General features: G+C 42.8%; 1 protein-coding gene across 3 annotated transcripts in view; it reads left to right on the top strand.

The window, feature by feature from the left end:
• The window catches only part of PDE6C (phosphodiesterase 6C), a 62,141-nt gene that overhangs the window by 15,266 nt on the left and 26,596 nt on the right, over positions 1 to 20,279 (top strand). For all 3 annotated transcript variants that reach the window (XR_004258969.1, XM_032245493.1, XM_032245494.1), the window contains exons 8-14: positions 7,865 to 7,912; positions 13,345 to 13,494; positions 14,082 to 14,225; positions 15,633 to 15,701; positions 18,164 to 18,310; positions 18,536 to 18,643; positions 19,048 to 19,157. Coding sequence is in view for 2 of the 3 variants with exons in the window: in XM_032245493.1 (XP_032101384.1) it covers positions 7,865 to 7,912; positions 13,345 to 13,494; positions 14,082 to 14,225; positions 15,633 to 15,701; positions 18,164 to 18,310; positions 18,536 to 18,643; positions 19,048 to 19,157 (776 nt within the window). In the remaining variant the exon portion in view is untranslated. The remainder of the gene's footprint in view (positions 1 to 7,864; positions 7,913 to 13,344; positions 13,495 to 14,081; positions 14,226 to 15,632; positions 15,702 to 18,163; positions 18,311 to 18,535; positions 18,644 to 19,047; positions 19,158 to 20,279) is intronic.

Genomic DNA, 20,279 nt, shown 5'->3' with positions numbered 1-20,279 from the left:
GACTAGGTTTAATTCTATCTCAAGGAGCTCATTCAATTTTTTAAAGTATAAATGAGGGGGATGGGTGGAGATGATGTGGGAAGCGGAACTTTTGAATATTCGCCTAAAAGCTTAGGCCTCTAAGGTCTTGATCCACCTGTTAATGTTCTTACAACATTTAGAACATAATGTTCTTCAAAGAAAGGACTAAAACAGACATTGCTGATGGAAAGGTCAAAAAAGACGAATAAGTTGCTTTTTGCCTCTTCAAAAGCACAGATGAAGGATGCTCAGCCCATCAAATGATGTAATTTATTCAAGTTAGATATGAATTAATGCATGGCAGAAAAGATTCCTTAAATTCTTAGGCTATATATGCTTATAAAAACCTTGAGAGATTGTCGTGGTTTCTTTGTAATAGTGGTACAAAAAGAGTAGACATGGTTCATTCAGTTATTCTTCGAAAGCACTTACCTTGGGGCCGAGAGGCAGAAGGAGTTTGGTGAGGTGGGGATTTAACAAGGGAGCCCACTTAGATGTTCTTAGATTGTTAGTTTTTTAGGAGTTTTGTGAGCAAGTTGTTAATCTGTTGGCAGCTTGAAATCTCCCATGGTGGGAGAATTGGGACCATGGAAATTGGCAACTGATACAAGCCAGGGCTTTCATCAATTCCCGGCCAAGGGAGCTGATTTCCCCAGCACCCTCTCTGGAGATTGCAGTTCTAGTTCCAGCTCGTGGATTTAAAAAAATCACTTAACTTCTTTAGGCTTCCATTTCTTCATTTTTAAAAGAAAAAGTGTGAATTAAATCGCCAAGATCCATTCTGGCTTTAAAATGTTATGATTTCTGAGTGCAGTGGCTCATGCCTGTAATCCCAGCACTTTGGGAAGTTGAAGCAGGTGGATCACTGGAGATCAAGAGTTTGAGGAGGATCCAAGATGGCCAAATGGACGATCCAAGATGGCTGAACAGACACAACTCCAGCGCACAACACCTAGCGAGAGAGATGTAGAAATCCAGAGATCTCCTAGCTCCAACAGAGGTACCAGGTGCATTTCAATGGGCCTGGTCCGAAGGTGAGCAAAGCCCACTCAGGGCAGACTGAGGCAGGGAGGGGTGCTGCTTCATCCAGGAAGTGCATCTGACTGGCGAGTTGGAGGCTCCCCCTCTGGCACTCTGATCCAGATACAGCGCTTCCCCCAAAGCCTCAGCAATACACAAAACAGGGGATCTTTGCCAGTCAAGCACCGGGAATTACAAGTGCGGAGTTGAATAATAATCCAGGATGGTGTCCCAGATTGGCGCACAGACCTAAACAGTCATATAAGCCCAAAAGGCGGTGGGGAGAGCCTGCAGACTGACCTATCACCCCCTCCCCCTGCCCAGAAAGAGAGGGAGCTGTAAGCAGGAGCAGCTGGGCAGGCCCCTACCCCATGACTGGAAAGAGAGGAAGCTGAAAGGGGGAGATGGCCAGGTGCAGCTGGGCGGGTCCCTACCCTCCCCCACAAATCCCAGAGGGCTGAAGCTCTGACTCTAGTGGGTTGTGCAGCCAGTGCCACAGTCTGAGATGAACCTTGAATGATCCAGCCCAGTGGAGGAAGGGCACAACCTACAACTGGAGGGGTAGGACTGTGCTACATGTTTTAACAAAAAACACAGGAAGCCTACGTAGCAACGGGACAGGCGTTCTTGACAACCCAGCAGCCCCTACAAGTCAGCGGAAGAGGCGAAGAGGAGGGCCTAATCTCCCAGTATAAACAAAAAGGACACAGGAAGCTTCCCTAGTAATCTGAAGGAGTCCCTAGAAACCCAGTAGCACCTCCACAGGCAGACAAGCAACCTCATCAAGCAGCTCACTGACACCACAGCCAGGTAAATCCACAAAGATAGGAAAAAACCAGCGCAAAAAAGATGAAACCATCAAAGACTAGAACACCTCTTCTCCTTCAAGGGATCACAACTCCTCAACAACACAGGATCACAACTTGACCAAGAAGGAGTGCAACAAATTGACAGAAACAGGCTTCAGAAGGTGGATGATGATAAACTTTTCTGAGCTAAAGGAACATGTTCTAACTCAATGCAAAGAAATCAAAAACCTTGAAAAAAGTTAGACGAAATGCTAACTAGAATAACCAGCTTAAGAGAAGAACATAAATGACAGAGTTGAAAAACACAGCACAAGAACTACATGAAGCAAACACAAGTTTTGATAGCCAAATCAATCAAGCAGAAGAAAGGATATCAGAGATTGAAGATCAACTCAATGAAATAAAAAGAGAAGGCAAGACAAGAGAAAAAATAGTGAAAAGAAATGAACAAAGCCTCCAAGAAATATGGGATTATGTGAAAAGACCTAATCTACGCTTGATCAGTGTACCTGAATATGATGGGGAGAATGAATCTAAGCTGGAAAACATCCTCCAGGATATTATCCAGGAGAACTTCCCAAGCCTAGCAAGGCAGTCCAAATTTCAAATTCAAGAAATACAGAGAACTCCACAAAGATATTCCTCAAGAAGAGCAACCCCAAGGCACATAATCGTCAGATTCACCAGGGTTGAAATGAAGGAGAAAATGCTAAGGGCAGCCAGAGAGAAAGGTTGGGTCATCCACAAAGGAAAGCCCATCAGACTCACAGCAGATCTCTCAGCAGAAACCCTACAAGCCAGAAGAGAGTGGGGGCCTATATTCAACATCCTTAAAGAAAAGAACTTTCAGCCCAGAATCTCATATACAGCCAAACTAAGCTTTGTAAGTGAAGCAGAAATAAAATCCTTTACAGACAAGCAATTACTGAGAGATTTTGTCACCAGCAGACCTGCCCTACAAGAGCTCCTGAAAGAAACACTAAGCTTGGAAAGGAACAAATACCAGTCACTGCAAAAGCAAACCAGTTGGCAAAGACCAAAAATGCAATGAAAAAAACGAGTCAACTAATGGGAAAGAAAACCAGCCAGTAACAAAATGGCAAGATCAAATTCACACATAACAATATTAACATTGAATGTAAATGGCCTAAACACCCCAATCAAAAGACACAGAATGGCAAACTGGATAAAAAGTCAAAACCTATCGGTGTGCTGTATTCAGGAAACCCATCTCACATACAAAGACACACATAGACTCAAAATAAGGGATGGAAGAAGATTTACCAAGCAAATGGAGAACAAAAAAAAAGCAGGGGTTGCAATCCTAGTCTCTGATAAAATGGACTTCAAACTAACAAAAATCAAAAGAGACAAAGAAGGACACTACATAATGGTAAAAGGGTCAACCCAACAGGAAGAGCTAAGTATTCTAAATATATATTCTCCCAACACAGGAGCACCCAGATACATAAAGCAAGTTCTTAACGACCTAAAACAAGATTTAGACTCCCACACAATAATAGTGGGAGACTTCAACACTCCACTGTCAATATTAGACAGATCAATGAGACAGAAAGTTAACAAGGATATTCAGGACTTAAATGCAGAGCTGGACCAAGCGGACCTAATAGACATATACAGAACACTCCACCCCAAATCCACAGAATATACATTTTTCTCAGCACCATATTGCACTTACTCTAAAATTGACCACATCATTGGAAGCAAATCACTCCTCAGCAAATGAAAAAGAACAGAAACCATAACAGTCTATCAAAACACAGCACAATCAGACTATAACTCAGGATCAAGAAACACACTAAAAACCGCACAACCACTTGGAAACTGAACAACTTGCTTCTGAGTGTTGACTGGATAAACAATGAAATGAAGGCAGAAATAAAGAAGTTCTTCGAAACCAACCAGAATAAAGACACAACTTACCAGAATCTTTGGGACACATTTAAAGGGAAATTTATAGCAATAAACGCCCACCAGAGAAGAGAGGAAAGATCTAAAATCGACACCCTATCATCAAAATTGAAAGAGCTAGAGGAGCAAGATCAAAAAAACTCAAAAGCTAGCAGAAGACAAGAAATAACTAAGATCAGAGCAGAACTGAAGGAGATAGAGACACAAAAAACCCTCCAAAAAATCAATAAATCCAGGAGCTGGTTATTTGAAAAGATCAACAAAATAGACAGACTGCTAGCCAGATTAATAAAAAAGAAAAGGGGGAAGTATCAAATAGATGCAATAAAAAACGATAAAGGGGATGTCACCACTGATCCCACAGAAATACAAACTACTATCAGAGATTACTACAAACAGCCCTATGCACATAAACCAGTAAACCAGGAAGAAATGGATAAATTCCTAGACACTGGTACTCTACCAAGAGTAAACCAGGAGGAAGTTGAAACCCTGAATATACCAATAACAAGGGCTGAAGTAGAGGCAGCAATCGATAGCCTACCAACCAAAAACAGTCCAGGTCCAGAGGGGTTCACAGCCGAATTCTACCAGACGTACAAAGAGAAGCTGGTTCCATTCCTTCTGAAACTGTATAAAACAATACAAAAGGAGGGAATCCTCCCTAACTCATTTTATGAGACCAACATCATCCTGATACCAAAACAAGGCAGAGACTCAACTAAAAAAGAAAACTTCAGGCCTATATCCATGATGAACATCGATGCACAAATCTTCAATAAAATACTGGCAAACAGATTGCAACAGCACATCAAGAAGCTTATCTATCATGACCAAGTAGGCTTCATCCAAGGGATGCAAGGCTGGTTCAACATAGACAAATCCATAAATATAATCCATCACATAAACAGAACCAAAGACAAAAACCACATGATTATCACAATAGATGCAGAGAAGGCCTTCAACAAAATTCAACAGTCTTTCATGCTAAAAACTCTTAATAAACTAGGTATTGACGGAACGTATCATAAAATGATAAAAGGTATATTTGACAAACCTACAGCCAATATTATACTGAATGGGCAAAAGCTGTAAGAATTCCCTTTGAAATCAGGCACTAGACAAGGATGCCCTCTCTCACCACTCCTATTCAACATAGTATTGGAAGTTCTAGCCAAAGCAATCAGGCAAGAAAAAGAAATAAAGGGTATTCAATTAGGAAAGGAGGAAGTCAAACTGTCTCTATTTGCAGATGGCATGATTATACATCTAGAAGACCCATTGTCTCAGCCCAAAATCTTCTCAAACTGATAAGCAACTTCAGCAAAGTCTCAGGATACAAAATCAATGTGCAGAAATCAGAAGCATTCCTATATACCAATAACAGACAAACAGAGAGCCAAATCAAGAGTGAACACCCATTCACAATTGCTACAAAGAGAATAAAATACCTAGGAATACAACTAACAAATGATGTAAAGGACCCCTCCAAGGAGAACTACAAACCACTGCTCAACAAAATCAGAGAGGACACAAACAGATGGAGAAACATTCCATGCCCATGGTTAGGAAGAATTAATATCATGAAAATGGCCATACTGCCCAAAGCAATCTACAGATTCAATGCTATCCCCATCAACCTACCAATGACCTTCTTCACAGAACTGGAAAAAAAACACTTTAAACTTCATATGGAATCAAAAGAGAGCCCGCATAGCCAAGACTATCCTAAGCACAGAGAACAAAGCCAGAGGCATCACACTGCCTGACTTCAAACTATACTACAAGCCTACAGCAATAAAAACAGCATGGTACTGGTACCAAAACAGACACATAGACCAATGGAATAGAACAGGGACCCCAGAAGAAACACCACACATCTATAACCAACTGATCTTTGACATACCCAGCAAAAACAAGCAATGGGGAAGGACTCCATGTTTAATAAATGGTGTTGGGAAAACTGGCTAGCAATGTGCAGAAAGCAGAAACTGGACCCCTACTTGTCACCTTACACTAAAATTAACTCCAGATGGATTAAAGATTTAAACATAAAACCTAACATCATAAAAACACTAGAAGAAAACATAGGCAAAACCATCCAGGACTTAGGCATAGGCAAAGACTTCATGACTAAAACACCAAAAGCAATGACAATAAAAGCCAAGATAGACAAATGGGATCTGATTAAAATTCAGAGCTTCTGTACAGCAAAAGAAACCATCATTAGAGCAAATTGACAACCAACAGAATGGGAAAAAATTTTCACAATCTACCCATCTGACAAAGGGCTAATAACCAGAATCTACAAAGAACTAAAACAGATATACAAGAAAAAAACAAACAACCCCATTCAAAAGTGGGTGAAGGATATGAACAGACACTTTTCAAAAGAAGACATATATGAGACCAACAAACATATGAAAAAATGCTCATCATCACTGGTCATTAGAGAAATGCAAATCAAAACCACACTGAGTTACCATCTCATGCCAGTTAGAATGGCAATCATTAAAAAATCTGGAGACAACAGATGCTGGAGAGGATGTGGAGAAACGGGAACACTCTTACACAGTTGGTGGGAGTGTAAATTAGTTCAATCATTGTGGAAGTCAGTGTGGTGATTTCTCAAGGATCTAGAAATAGAAATTCCATTTGACCCAGCAATCCCATTACTGGGTATGTACCCAAAGAACTATAAATCATTCTACTATAAAGACACATGCACACGTATGTTCACTGCAGTCCTGTGTACAATAGCAAAGACCTGGAACCAACCCAAATGCCCATCAGTGATAGACTGGACAAAGAAAATGTGGCACATATACACCATGGAATACCATGCAGCCATAAAAAACAATGAGTTCGTGTCCTTTGCAGGGACTTGGATGAATCTGGAAACCATCATTCTCAGCAAACTGACACAAGAACAGAACGCCAAACACCGTATGTTCTCACTTATAGGTGGGTGTTGAACAACGAGAACATGTGGACTCAGGGAGAGGAGCATCACACACTGGGGACAGTTGGGGGTGGGTAGGGGAGAGACAACAGGGGGGGGGGGGGGGGGGGATGGTGGGGAGGGATAACATGGGCAGAAATGCCAAATATAGTATGCACCTAAAATTAAATAAATAAATAAATAAAAAGAAGAATACTGCGGCAGCAGAGGAGGCTGCTTCTCACCAAAAATAAATGAGTAAATAATAAAAAAAAAAGAGTTTGAGACCAGCCTGGCCAACATGGTGAAACCCCGTCTCTACTAAAAATACAAAAATTAGCTGGGTGCAGCGGTGGGCGCCTATAATCCCAGCTACTTGGGAGGCTGAGGCAGGAGAATAGCTTGAACCCAGGAGGCAGAAGTTGCAGTGAGCCGAGATGGCACCATTGCACTCCAGCCTGGGGAATAGAGAAAATACTCCATCTCAAAAAAATAAAAGTAAAATAAAATGAAAGACTCTGATTTTAAGTATCTCATAGAAAGACATGGTCTTTTATTGGGATCCATTTGTGACTATGACCTAAGGTACAGAAAACTTAAAATGATTCAAAATGGAATGATTTCTTGTCCTTATAGATGTCAGCAATAAGTCTGTGAATTTCAGTAATTAAAGTGATATCTCTCACTGAATCCTTACTTTGGTATAACTAAAAACCTATCTGGCTTTTTCCTCCTGCCCCTTAGCCATCATCTCCTAACCCAAATCTTACCTCAGGAAGAAGAAGAAGAAAAGCAGTCCTAGCTCTGCTCCTCATACCTGCCCTAGCAGAGCTAGAATTTCTGTTTTCTCCTCTTCTTGGCCTGAGCAACCTGTTGCTTTAAATTTGAAGAGGATTTCCTAGAGTCTGGGGGAGTGGGAAGGAGCAGAGATGGTACCACATGTCCTCCAGTGTTAGCAGCGAGAAACCGTCTTGAATGAGCTGTTAGCGGCTGTGGCCTAGCTGACGTCCATTTGCCTTCAAGGAGTCAAGAGCAGAGTAGGAAATCCTTACTCCCCATGTACTCTTTCTTATTCTGCTTTGTGGCTGAGAGGGCTCCACCACACAATGTTTCAGAACTTTTGTCTCCTCTTGCCTTCCAGATCTGTAACATGATGAATGCCCCTGCAGATGAATACTTCACATTTCAGGTAACTGCACTCTGGGTCAGGCTTCGCCTCTCAGGGCTGGGGTCGGGGGTGCATGCTCTTGCCTCCCCTCTACCCCCACAGTCTGCCTGATGCTCAAGTTGGCCACAGGTACACACAGGCCCATCTCCCACTCACCCTGGCTTGGCCAGCAAGTAGCAGATTCTTCAGTGAAGGAAGAAGAGGCTAGTAAGGAAAAGAAAGATCAGACAGAAGGCCAGGGAGGGGACCTGCCACTCCCCCATTTGATCACACTCCTGGTCACTTGGGGCAGTGGTCCCCAATTTTTGGCACCAGGGACCAGTTTCGTGAAAGACATTTTTTCCACAGAATGGGGGTGGTGTGAGAGATGGTTTTGGGATGAAACTGTTCCACCTCAGATCATCAGGCATTTGATTCTCATAAGGAGTGCACCACCCAGATCCCACACACTCACAGTTCACAGTAGGGTTCGCGCTCCTATGAGAATCTAATGCTGCTGCTGATCTGACAGGAGGCGGAGCTCAGACGGTAATGCGACCAATGGGGAGTGACTGTAAATACAGTTTCACCCAAGTACCGCCTGCTCACCTCCTGCTGCACAGCCTGGTTCCTAACAGGCTATGGGTCAGTACTGGTTTGGGGGCTCCGATCTGAGAGCGGCAACAGTGCCTCGCCCTGTATTCATGCTCAATAAACATTCTCTGCATGCATGACTGGCTGGCTACATCCTATAGCCTGAATCCACCTCTCCTGATGGTTTCCTCAGCAGCCTTTCCCTGCGGCTTACTGCAACTGTTCTCAGGAAAATCAACAATTCTGATTGAGTCCTTAGAGCTTCTCTTGCTGTTAGACTTGGTTGTATCCTTCCTTCTCCACTGTGCAGAAACCCCCTGCCTGGGGAATCTGCCTCCACTCCCCACCAGATACTCCCGGGAATCAGCCTCTATATGTGCTCCTCTAGTGGACCCACTTCTCCCCTATTGGGCTTCCTGCTGGAACCTGGCTACAGACCTGGAGTTGTTCCCTCCCCTCCCCAAGCCCACCAGAAGGGCCAGCCTGTGGTCTTTACCACCCCTCCCCACCTGTCACCCCCCACCTGTCATCTCTGCCACTCCCCTATCCGCCCATCCATCCCTCCTCACCTGTCATCTCTGCCACCCACTCCCCAGCTTTCACCTCCTCCCAACCTGACTGTTGGAGATAAACTGGCATTTGGCTCTGCAGCCTCTTCTTTTCTGCCACTGGGCACTTGTTGTTCCGTGCCCTGCATTTAAAAAACATCCCCTTAGAGCCCTGATCTCACTCTGGAGTAGAGACTGCCTTCCCCGGTGGGTACCATCAGGGCTCCTCTGTCTCTTGCACACAGAGCCCCATCTCTGACTCTGGAAAAGCCAGTCTTCCCCAGGCTGTGGCGTGCCTCCTTAGCTGCAGAACCACACCATGCCTCGGGGAAATCTGTACACACTTGCTTCGTGCCATGCATCTGCCTGCTTCTCCCTTTGCTTACTGACATGGAAAACATGTAAACACCATATGGTTGCTCTAGCTCCTTCCTCTTTGCAATTGAAGCTTATTTGTGACCATGCTGTGCCCAGCCCTGATCCTTATATTTATGGCAGGTGGATGTCAGGATAGGATGCCTGCCAGCAAAAAGGGGACAATGATTTTCTAGAGTCTGAGCTGTAAGCAGTCATCATCTGAACAGGGAGTGGAATGGGGCTGGCCCAGGAGAACCCCGGCAGCTCTGTGAGATTTGGGGCCCTTTGCTTTCATGCTCCACTGCAGCTACTGCAGGAGCAGCTGTAAAAGTGCTCTGACAACCTGGGCAGAAGGAGGCCTGGGACCTCGCTGGGGTCTTGGGGAGTCCCCATTGTGGGATAAACCTCTGCGACACAGGGACTTCCCAGTTCTCTGGGAAACATCAGTGTGGTCCCATGAAAATGTGCTTCTCAGATCGCCACCTGTGGGAGTGTAACTGCAATGGCTGCTGGTCTGAAATCCATGGTCACATCTGTGCTGGGGCTACGCTCTCCATGGGCCACTCCCAACTGGTAACTGAGTGTGGTAGGGACAGTAAAGCAGGCCGGTTCCTGGAAGAAAGCCAGATCCCCTGCCAGGTAGCATTGTCCCTTGGAATGCCCAACAGCTCTGCAAACAGTTTCAGAGCAGCACGGTGGTATAAGCGGCTCCCCCAACCTTCCATTCTTCCATTTCTCCTTCGCACAGCACACGGTTGGGATTGTATCTTTATCTGATGCCCTTCTCAGGCCCCTCAGCCTCGCTCCCCACTTCGCCTCACTGGCATCACCTGGTGTCATTCTGCAGAGCAGACTAGGGTGGGGTGGCTGTCCTCCCCAAACCACCACCCTCCTTTTGTGCTCCGCCTTCGCATTCTCTCTCTCCCTGGTCAGGCCCCACTCTGATTCTTAGATTCCTTTTGGCACCTGAGAAGTTTGATGGAAAAGCCAATGATATACATGAAAAGAACCGCCATCAGAGCAAACCTGCCAAGGCAGTGGTTCTCAGACTATGTTCCTTGTGGGCACCATTGATTCGTTTCCTATCCCTGCTGCCATGAATTGCCACTGAGTGGTTTAAAATCACACAAATGTAATATCTCACAGTTCTGGAGGCCAGAATTCCAAAATGGGTCAAACGGGCTAAAATCACAGAGCTGGCGGGACTCTGTTGCTTTCTGGAGGCTCTGGGGAGAATTCGTCTTCTTACCTTTTCCAGCTTCTCAGGGCTGCCGCCTTCCTTGCCTGGCGACCCTTCCCCCGGCAAAGCCAGCAGCGGCATCACTCTGACCTTGCTTTTGTCACCATAGCTCCTTCTCCCATTCTGATTCCAACCTCTTTTCCACTTTTAAGGATCCTTGTAATGACATTGGGTCCACCTGGAACAGCCAGGCTAATTTCCCCATCTTAAGGCCAGCTAATTAGCAACCGCCATTCTATCTGCAACCTTAATTCCCCTCTGTTGGGTAAGATAACATATTCACAGGTTCCAGAGATTAGGGTATAGACATCTTTGGGGGCCGTTGTTCTGCCTGCCATAGTGTTCTTGAAGTGGACTAAGGGGTCTTCCTTTAACATCAATTAAAATGATCCCAATTCACAGGGGGAAAAGTGCATAGAATTTCCTCTGTTTTTTGTCCTACTAACTTTTCTTAAACTTTAGGTTCCTTCTGCCACTTGTCCATCTACAAGCTCTAGCTAACGGCAAAATACATGAATATGAACTGGTAGCAAATGCGTATTTCCTGAAATACTGAGAAGCAGTCAGCAAAGCTTATTTTGGAAGCTTTAACAAATACACATGAAGTTCTTTTGCACACATGTGATATATTTCCTATTATTGATTTTGCCTTTGGTCCGTATGATGGCATAAGTACACAGATATTTCTCAGAGATGCATGCTTTGCAAACACTATGCATTGCATCTTTTTTTTCTAAAGCTTCGGCCATCAGGACACAGACATTGAGGTTTGGTTCATCTGCTTTTCATTCCACATATAAAGACTAGACATAAGTAGTAAATAGGTTACTTTGAGCACCTATTACATCCTCAGTCTAAATGCTAAAGTGTGGTTCAGGCTATAAGTGCAGTTGAAATTCCAAAAAGGAAAAGTTCTGTATCAGTTAGAAAAGTTAGAAAAGACTTCAAGGAAGAGTCAAGACTTACCAAGGGCCTGTAAGGATGACTAAATAAGCCAAGGGAAGTCTTAAAGAACAAATAATATGGTGTGTTGAGTTCTTGTCTATCTTTGCCTTAGCTACATGCTATGCAAATGCTACATCATGGTTCTCACACTTCAGAGTGCATCAGAATTACTTGGGAAGCTTATTGAAGATGCATGCCCAGGCCAGGCATGCTGACTTATGCCTGTAATGCCAGCATTTTGGGAGGCTGAGGTGGGTGGATCACTTGAGGTCAGGAGTTCAAGATCAGCCTGGCCAACATAGTAAAACCTCATCTGTATTAAAAATACAAAAATTAGCCAGGCGTGGTGGCACAGGCCTGTAATCCCAGCTACTCAGGAGGCTGAGGCAGGAGAATCACTTGAACCTGGGAGGCAGAGGTTGCAGCGAGCCGAGATCACACTCCAGCCTGGGTGACAGAGTAAGTCCCTGTCTCAAAAACAAAACAAAACAAAACAAAAAAAGATGCATGCCCAAAGATAATGAAATAAGCTAAAACAAATCTGTTGCACATGGTCCTTGGACCACACTTTGAGAAACACTCCTAAACTTCTGTGCCTGCATCCCTCCACTAGACCCTAAGCATCTTGCAGGCAACACCTGTGATTTGTTCTCTTTTGTACCTTCAGCAGCTGTCCCAGTTCCTGGCATACCATAGAGGCTTGACAAATGTTTACTCAACACACCACAGAATGAAAGACTATCTTGATGGATGAGTCAGAAAAACAAAAACCACACTCGTATTTCAACAGGATAATTTTATATAAGGAATTAGCTAAAGAGGTGTTGGAAGACAGAAAAAGTGTAAAGGGAACAGTGAGGTAACAGTGGTAAGAAGCACTTCCCATCCCTCAGGCTTGGGAAAGAAAGGGAAAATGTTAGTATTGTCAGAAAACAGACACTTGGTTCTAGTTCACACCATTGGATGTGCTAGAGTATGTATAATGGCTGTATGGTCCTAGCATGTTCTGACACAAAGTAGGAATTGCTACATCTAACACCCAAAGATTCTTCTTCTTTTTTTTTTTTTTGGAGACAGTGTTTCACTCTGCTGCCCAGGCTGGAGTGCAGTGGCATAATCTCAGCTCACTGCAGCTTCTGCCTCCTGGGTTCAAGCGATTCTCCTGCCTCAGCCTCCCGAGTAGCTGAGATTATAGGTGTGGGTTACCAAACCTGGCTAATTTTTATATTTTTAGTAGAGACAGAGTTTCACCATGTTGACCAGGCTGGTCTCAAACTCCTAACCTCAGGTGATTCTCCCACCTTGGCCTCCCAAAGCACTGGGATTATAGGCACAAGCCAGTGTGCCGGGCCTCTTTCTTTAAATAAAAATAAACTAAGTGATGGTTGGGTGGTAGCTATCAGGGAGGAAGTACAGGGAAGTCTTGTAGCGATGGAATAGTGTTGTATCTTGATTCTAAAGGTGGCTGAAAATCTACACAAGGAATAAATTTGCATAGAACAATATGTACACACATACATGCACAAGTAAGTGCATACAAATCTGGTAAAATCCAAATCAGTTCTGGATTGTACAATGTCTGTTTTCTGGGTTTGATATTGTACTATAGTTACACAAGACAGTGGAAAATGTACTATAGTTGTGTAACCACAGTTACCATTGGGTGAAACTGGGTGAAGGGTACCTGGAAATTCTCTGTACATTTCTTTTGCAATATCGTGTGAATCTATGATTATTTCAAAATGAAAAGACAAAAAAAAAAATAACTTGAGGTCTCTTCTCATTTGTAGAAAGGACCTGTAGATGAAACTGGCTGGGTCATTAAGAATGTTTTGTCCCTGCCTATTGTCAACAAGAAAGAAGACATTGTGGGAGTGGCTACATTTTACAACAGGAAGGATGGAAAACCTTTCGATGAGCATGATGAATACATTACTGAGGTAAGTGCAGTAATAAGAAAATGGGAGTGAATGCAATTCACAAAATAAGAGAGGGCTCATAATTATTTGTTATTCTGGAATATTTTGAAGGGCCATTAAAACATGAGTCACACATAGCTGTAACCAATATGTTGTTATTTTGTCATTTCTATTTCCTGACTTCTAAATGTGCAACATTTTCTACCAAAGTATAAAACTGTAGCTTAACCAAAATTCATGATAATACTAGGAAAATGGGAAAGACGATTTTCCTCTCCCTTTTTTCACTCCTTCTTCCTGTTACCTCTCATTCTTATTCTTACTCCTAGCCCCTTGCCTAATTTTTAGGTCCTGGTTGATTATACTGGTGTTGGTAACCCATCTCTCCTCTAACAAAGCATTCATGGTGCATGGTACACTTTAAAAAGCAAGAACTCAGCCAGTGTTATTGTCTGAAGCTGATGATTAGTATGCTTTTCTCAAATTAAAAGAAGGAATGGGTTGGTTGTTGATGGAAGGGAGGTTGATAGAAAAGCATGCAGATTGTTGCCTCCAAACCAATTTTCCTTTAACTGAAGAGAATTAGAATCACCTTTTATCCATTCCAGACTCTCACACAATTTCTTGGATGGTCTCTTTTAAATACTGACACCTATGAAAAGATGAATAAGCTGGAAAACAGAAAGGACATAGCTCAGGAAATGCTCATGAACCACACCAAAGCCACTCCTGAAGAAATTAAGTCCATCTTGGTAAGTGGGGAATTCAGCCCTGTGGACATAAGATGTTATCTAACCAAATATTCGAGAAGTCACCCCAATACCCAGGAGTCTGACAAATGTGAATGGTTTACTCCTGGGCTGAGAGAGAGAAGGAGGGAAAGAGGGGTTGGAAGAAGACATGGATGGCCCAGTGTACAGAGACCCTTACTGGAAGTACAGCTGCTTGGCTGGAATAGCACTTTGCTAAAAACAGCCCCTGTGGTTGTGGGAGCTAGAATAATAACATCTAGCAAGAAAAAAAATATATTTTAGGAAGGGAAATGTATCAGTCAGCTATGGTCATATAATGCTGCATAACAACAACCCTAACACCTCCGTGGCATGCAGTAATGAACCTCTGTCTCTCACTCGCATTTGTGGGTTGACCAGGCTTTGACTGACAGTAGCTGGACTTGGCTCCAAGCTGTGAATTTGGTTTGCTCTATGTGTCTCTCATCCTTCTCAGACCAGGAGCTACTTGATAGACATCTTTCTCACAGAGATGACAGAAGCGCAAGAGAGCAAGCCCAATTGTGCAGGCATACTTCAAGTTTTGCTCACGTTGCATTCACAAAAATACTCACTGGGCAAAGAAACCCACATCACAAAGACCAACCTTATGGATGATGGGGGAGCAAGTGGGAATTTGCTAACCATGTTCTAATCACCACAAAATGAAGGGAAAATATCATGCACCCACCATCTCTATTCCTTTTATTTCCCAGGCTGTGTGTGTGTGTGTGTGTGTGTGTGTGTGTGTGTGTGTGTTTGTGTGTGTGTGTGTGTGTGTGTAGGTATAGTTTTGCTAGAGTGGGTTGTTTTTGGTGAGCGTGTTGGTTTTTGGTTTTGCTGAGTGGTCTGAGTGTAACTCAGTTTGAGAGTTTGAGATGTTAAAGGTGAGAAGATCTGGGGAGAATAAAGGAAATTGCAATAAGCTAATAGAAAAATAAATGTAAGCCACTCATTTTCTTTTTCCTACATGCAGACAACCCACATCTCTTTTTTTCTTCCTTTTTTTTAACCAGCTACTGTAACCATTTGGGGGTAATTTAAAAAATCAAATATATCAGATTATTTCTTGAAAAAAATTCTTCATAATCAGGAGCTATAGGTCTTTGTATCCACGATGAAGAATGCATCTTTGCCGTGGAATTTATTATAGTATATTTTATTTATTTACTTATTTTTAGAGATGGGGTCTCACTCTCTTGCCCAGGCTGGAGTGCAATGGTGTCATCACAGCTCACTGAATCCTCTGACTCCTGGGCTCCAGGGATCCTCCCGCCTCTGCCTCCCCCATATTTTAAATATATCTTACCTAATATTTTAATAGTAGAGGAATCGGATGGAAATCTTCTCCTTTAGGAATTTCACACCTCAATTGCTTTTACATTTTAGAAATTTCAAGAGAAGTTAAATGTTGATGTAATTGACGAATGTGAAGAAAAACAACTTGTTGCAATTTTGGTAAGTGTTTTCCTTCTAACCTTAATGCCTGTTAAATAGATAATATATAAATCAATAATATATTAGGACATGCTTTCTTGTTTTTCAAGTAAATGTTGAGTTTTCTCTTTTCTGATACTTCTCAAGGCTAAAAAGAAAGATTTCTTCTAAAGATAGATCTTCTGATTTCCTGCTTTTCTTCATCTTTATCACCTCTGGTCCAATTCACACAGATAATTTACAATGGCAACTAGTCTAGACTACTGCTTAGGGGACTTCAGGCACAGAATCTGGGGATATCCAGGCACAGTTTATTTTAATAGCTGTGGATGACACCATGGCCACCCCAGGGGACATGACAGAGTTAGAGTGGAGCATGGATCCTTCTAGGCACTGACCCTGCCCTCCACCTGCCATTTCTAGCTTCTCTTCTGGAGTCTGAAGGCTTCTGTGCTTTCTTATTGTTGCCAGTAGGCCATCCTATTATTTCTGGTTGAAATTAACTTTTTCACTCTGCTAATTCTGTCTTTTGTTGTGTCCAATCAACTGTTAAACTCTCAATAAGTTCTTAATTTCAGAGTTTTTTCAGTTCTAGAATGTACATTTAATTCTTTTGTTAAGGTTCTCTGTGTTAAAACTTTTTATCATTTGATCTCTTTTGACTATCTTTCCCTGTATTAAAAAAATGTATTGATGTTTATTATTTTAAGGTACCCATCTTAATACGAGAATCACCAATAGATCTTAATACCAGAATCACTCATGTTTTCATGTCATTGGAACTTCCCTTTTCTCCCATGTTGCTTGGCTCCCCCTTTGAGCACCATCCTCTCAGCCTGGCCCAGAAGACCACCCTTTCTTCTCCCCACCTGCCCTCAACAGTAGGCATCTTCTTGGAAAACAAAACTTTTGTTGACGTCCATGACACTAGAAATTCTTTAGTTTCTCATTTAAAGGAAGAAGGATCTCATGTTGTAGAAGCAATAAAGTGGACACATAACCAGTAGACTTCCTAAAAAACCGGCCAATTTTGAATGTAAAATCTAATCTGAGCAAATCTCAAATCATTGCTGCATAAAACAGGAATATAACACATATTTCAGAGGAGTTCTCCAAAGTTATCCTGGCGTAATTTCTCAGCTACATAATTATTTGTCCATCCTCGTGTTCCTAAATCTTCCTCCTGGTCTGCACTTTCATGTTACCTTCAGGGAAGGCTCAGCCGATTTTCTGGGTGTAATAGCAACAGTTCTGTGCAAGGGTGTTAGCGGCCAGCCCAGGCTCGGGGGCTAGGGTGACTGGAAACCATAATTTTGCTTTAAATAGCCATATGCCATTTGGTGTTGAAATCTGCATAGATAGAGCATGGGCTGTCCCCTGAAAAACATTCAACTTACTAAGAGGAGTGACCTGCTTTTCCCTATGTTTGTGTTCTTCTCAGCGTACTATTAAGGACAAACTACACATTCAATAAATACCCACTGAACTGAATTGCTATTGGAGGTCTGTCTGGTACACCCACAAAGGTGCTGCCAACTTCCGCCTCTTGGCACTTTCTCTCCCACGTGGAATCATCTCCCCGCTTCATTCTGCCAGCTCAGCTGCATGCATGCTCCTCCAGCATCTCTCCTCATTTAATTTCCCAACTGTCCAAGGTCTTTCAGTTTCTCCCTCTGCATGGAGTACTAACCATACTCTCTGATTATTCTAAGCACTTACTTTTCATTCATCTACATTTTATAACCACTTTAATAAGTTAAGTTCTTTAAGGGCAAGATCCACATTTTTATTTCGTAAGTCACGCCAATGCCATGTGCCTACTTCACTGTTTTTTCACATAATCTGGAATCCTAACTAGATGTGAATTCAATGAAATGTTTGCACGTATACCTGTGTACTGCAGGGAATTCACTGGTTTATCCATCCATCCATTCATTCATTCAACAAACATTTCCTGAGCACCTTCATGGGACAGGTACTGCAAATGTGAGATATGGCAGCAAATAAGCAGATGATCCCTGCCCTCGGGGAGCTCACATTCTACTGGGAAACTGTCACTGAGCATATAAAGAAAAGTAGGAGACTTGAATTAAGTAGTCATTTACTGTTCACTGAATATTTCTTGAACAGAAAATAAGTTGAGTATTGAAAATGAGTAAGGCTTTTGTAACTAAACATTTTATTTTGCATCATAGAAAGAAAATAGCCACTGGAGTTGGATTTGGAATGGTATCCTATCACTTAGAAAGTTTTTAATATAGCCAAGTCTCAGTTTCACCACCTGTGAAATGGGGTTAATAGTGTAGGCCTGCTGTGAGGATAATCTGTGCAAACTGCAACATGTGTTCGCTGGCACGTGGTGCCTCAGCGAATCACACATTGTGCTCTTTTATTGTAATTTTGTTTTACAACAATGTTGACTATGGGAGTGGAAAGGGAAAACAGATGAAGTGTTCTGAAACAATCCTTCCTTATTTCAACAGAAAGAGGACTTGCCAGACCCACGCTCAGTAGAACTGTACGAATTCCGCTTCAGTGACTTCCCTATTACAGAGCACGGATTGATTAAATGTGGAATACGACTGTTTTTTGAAATAAATGTGGTGGAGAAATTCAAAGTACCCGTAGAGGTCAGATGGTATTTAATTTAAAATACTGTGTGATTCGGTGGCTCTATGTCACTGATGTTTTCTGTGGTTCAAAAGATGGACTCAGTTTGAATTCTCAATTAACTTTCTAAACACATCAGCTTAACCCGTCAACCGGACTAACACATCATTTTAGATAAGATCACCACAGACCCTCTAACCTTTAGAATTTGATTCCGAAGTCTGAATGGTGTTGTCTTCTTTTAGGTTCTTACCAGATGGATGTACACTGTGAGGAAAGGATACCGTGCTGTCACTTACCACAATTGGAGGCATGGGTTCAATGTGGGACAGACCATGTTTACTTTGCTGATGGTAGGTGCAGAGAGCTGTAAATACTGGTAAACCTGCAGACTTCCCACTTGAATATGATGAGGAATAGACATGGTCTATCATTTTAGATGAGTAATTTAAAAATTCAGGGCACAAACCCCTCTCCGTTGCAGGGGAACCCAGGGAACGTGGGTATCCTTAAGTACTGGTGACATGATCACTCGGACGTTCACATTACTTCCCTTCTTAAAGGAAGGTTCAGTCATTATCCACAATGCTACAATACTCACAGGAAATAAAGTGAACTTGCTCCAAAAACCTAGTGGGCCTTTTCTCTATTGCAGGCAGGACTTGCTGTACTTGGTATAGATGTATATTGATTCAAATCAATTATATATATATATATATATATATATATATATATATATGTATGTTATTTTTTTTAGACTGGAAGATTAAAGAAATACTACACGGATCTCGAAGCCTTTGCCATGCTTGCTGCTGCTTTCTGCCATGATATTGACCACAGAGGCACCAATAATTTGTACCAGATGAAGTAAGTGAACACATGTTCAATCTTGACACTTATTGGTGGACATTGGAAGGTACCTAGGGTGAGAGGGACACTTCTCCCTGTTCCTTGGCCCAGTCAATCCCTCTTTGCCATGATTGGAAATCCCAGGGCTGGGCTCTGTTCCCTCCCAAGCTTCTGCCTTCAGTATAATGTTGCTCTTTCTCCTTAGGGGCTTGCATCCCCCTTTCCTTTGTTTTCATTTCCAGATGTGCCTCTGTCTTCTTCCTGTAGGACTTCAGGCTTTCTTTTCTCAACCTTGTTTAATCAGAGTATTGAATTCCTATATTAAAGTGCATGAATCCAGCTGGGCATGGTGGCTGACGACTGTAATCCCAGCACTTTGGGAAAGTGGGGCTCATGGATCACCTGAGGTCAGGAGTTCAAGACCAGGATTTCGACATGGCGAAATCCTGTCTCTACTAAAAATACAAAAATTAGCCGGGCATGGTGGCAGGCACCTATAATCCCAACTACTAGGAAGGCTGAGGCAGGAGAATCGCTTGATCCTAGGAGGTGGAGGTTGTACCGAGCCAAGACTGTGCTACTGCACTCCAGCTGGGGCAACAAAGTGGGACTCTGTCTCAATAAAAAAACAAACAAGGTGCGTGAATGTCAGGCTTACACTTGTACACTCCAGTGGAGCACTCCCCAGCTCAGGCTAGAGAACACTACTTCTGGGCTCACTACCCTTCACTTCCCTGGTCTTTTTGCTTCTTCGAAACTCTCCTTCAGCCGGTCTTCTATCTTAACATCGATGCCATCTTTCTCTCTTGCCACAGAAAGGATGTACAGAAAGAAGGGTGCAGGCTCTGGGCTCAGGCAGATTTGGATTCACTGTTATGTTCACAAGTCGTTTAAGCTTTCTAAGCCTCAATTTCCTCATCTGGAAAGTAAGAATTATAATAATGGTATCCAGCACATAAGGTTGTTGTAAAGATTAAATGGAATCATGCATATAAAGCCCTCAACACATGGTAGGATCTTGGCAGTTAATAAATATTAGGTATAATTGCCGGGCGCAGTGGCTCACGCCTGTACTCCTAGCACTTTGGGAGGCTGTGGCGGGCAGATCATAAGGTAAGGAGTTTGAGACCAGCCTGGCCA

This window comes from Sapajus apella, unplaced genomic scaffold (genome assembly GCF_009761245.1).
Source record: "Sapajus apella isolate SASKATOON/1434 unplaced genomic scaffold, GSC_monkey_1.0 scaffold58, whole genome shotgun sequence".
In the NCBI taxonomy this organism is placed as follows: domain Eukaryota; kingdom Metazoa; phylum Chordata; class Mammalia; order Primates; family Cebidae; genus Sapajus; species Sapajus apella.
The sequence above is the reverse complement of the archived record's forward strand: the minus strand, read 5'-3'. Positions and strand labels throughout refer to the sequence as shown.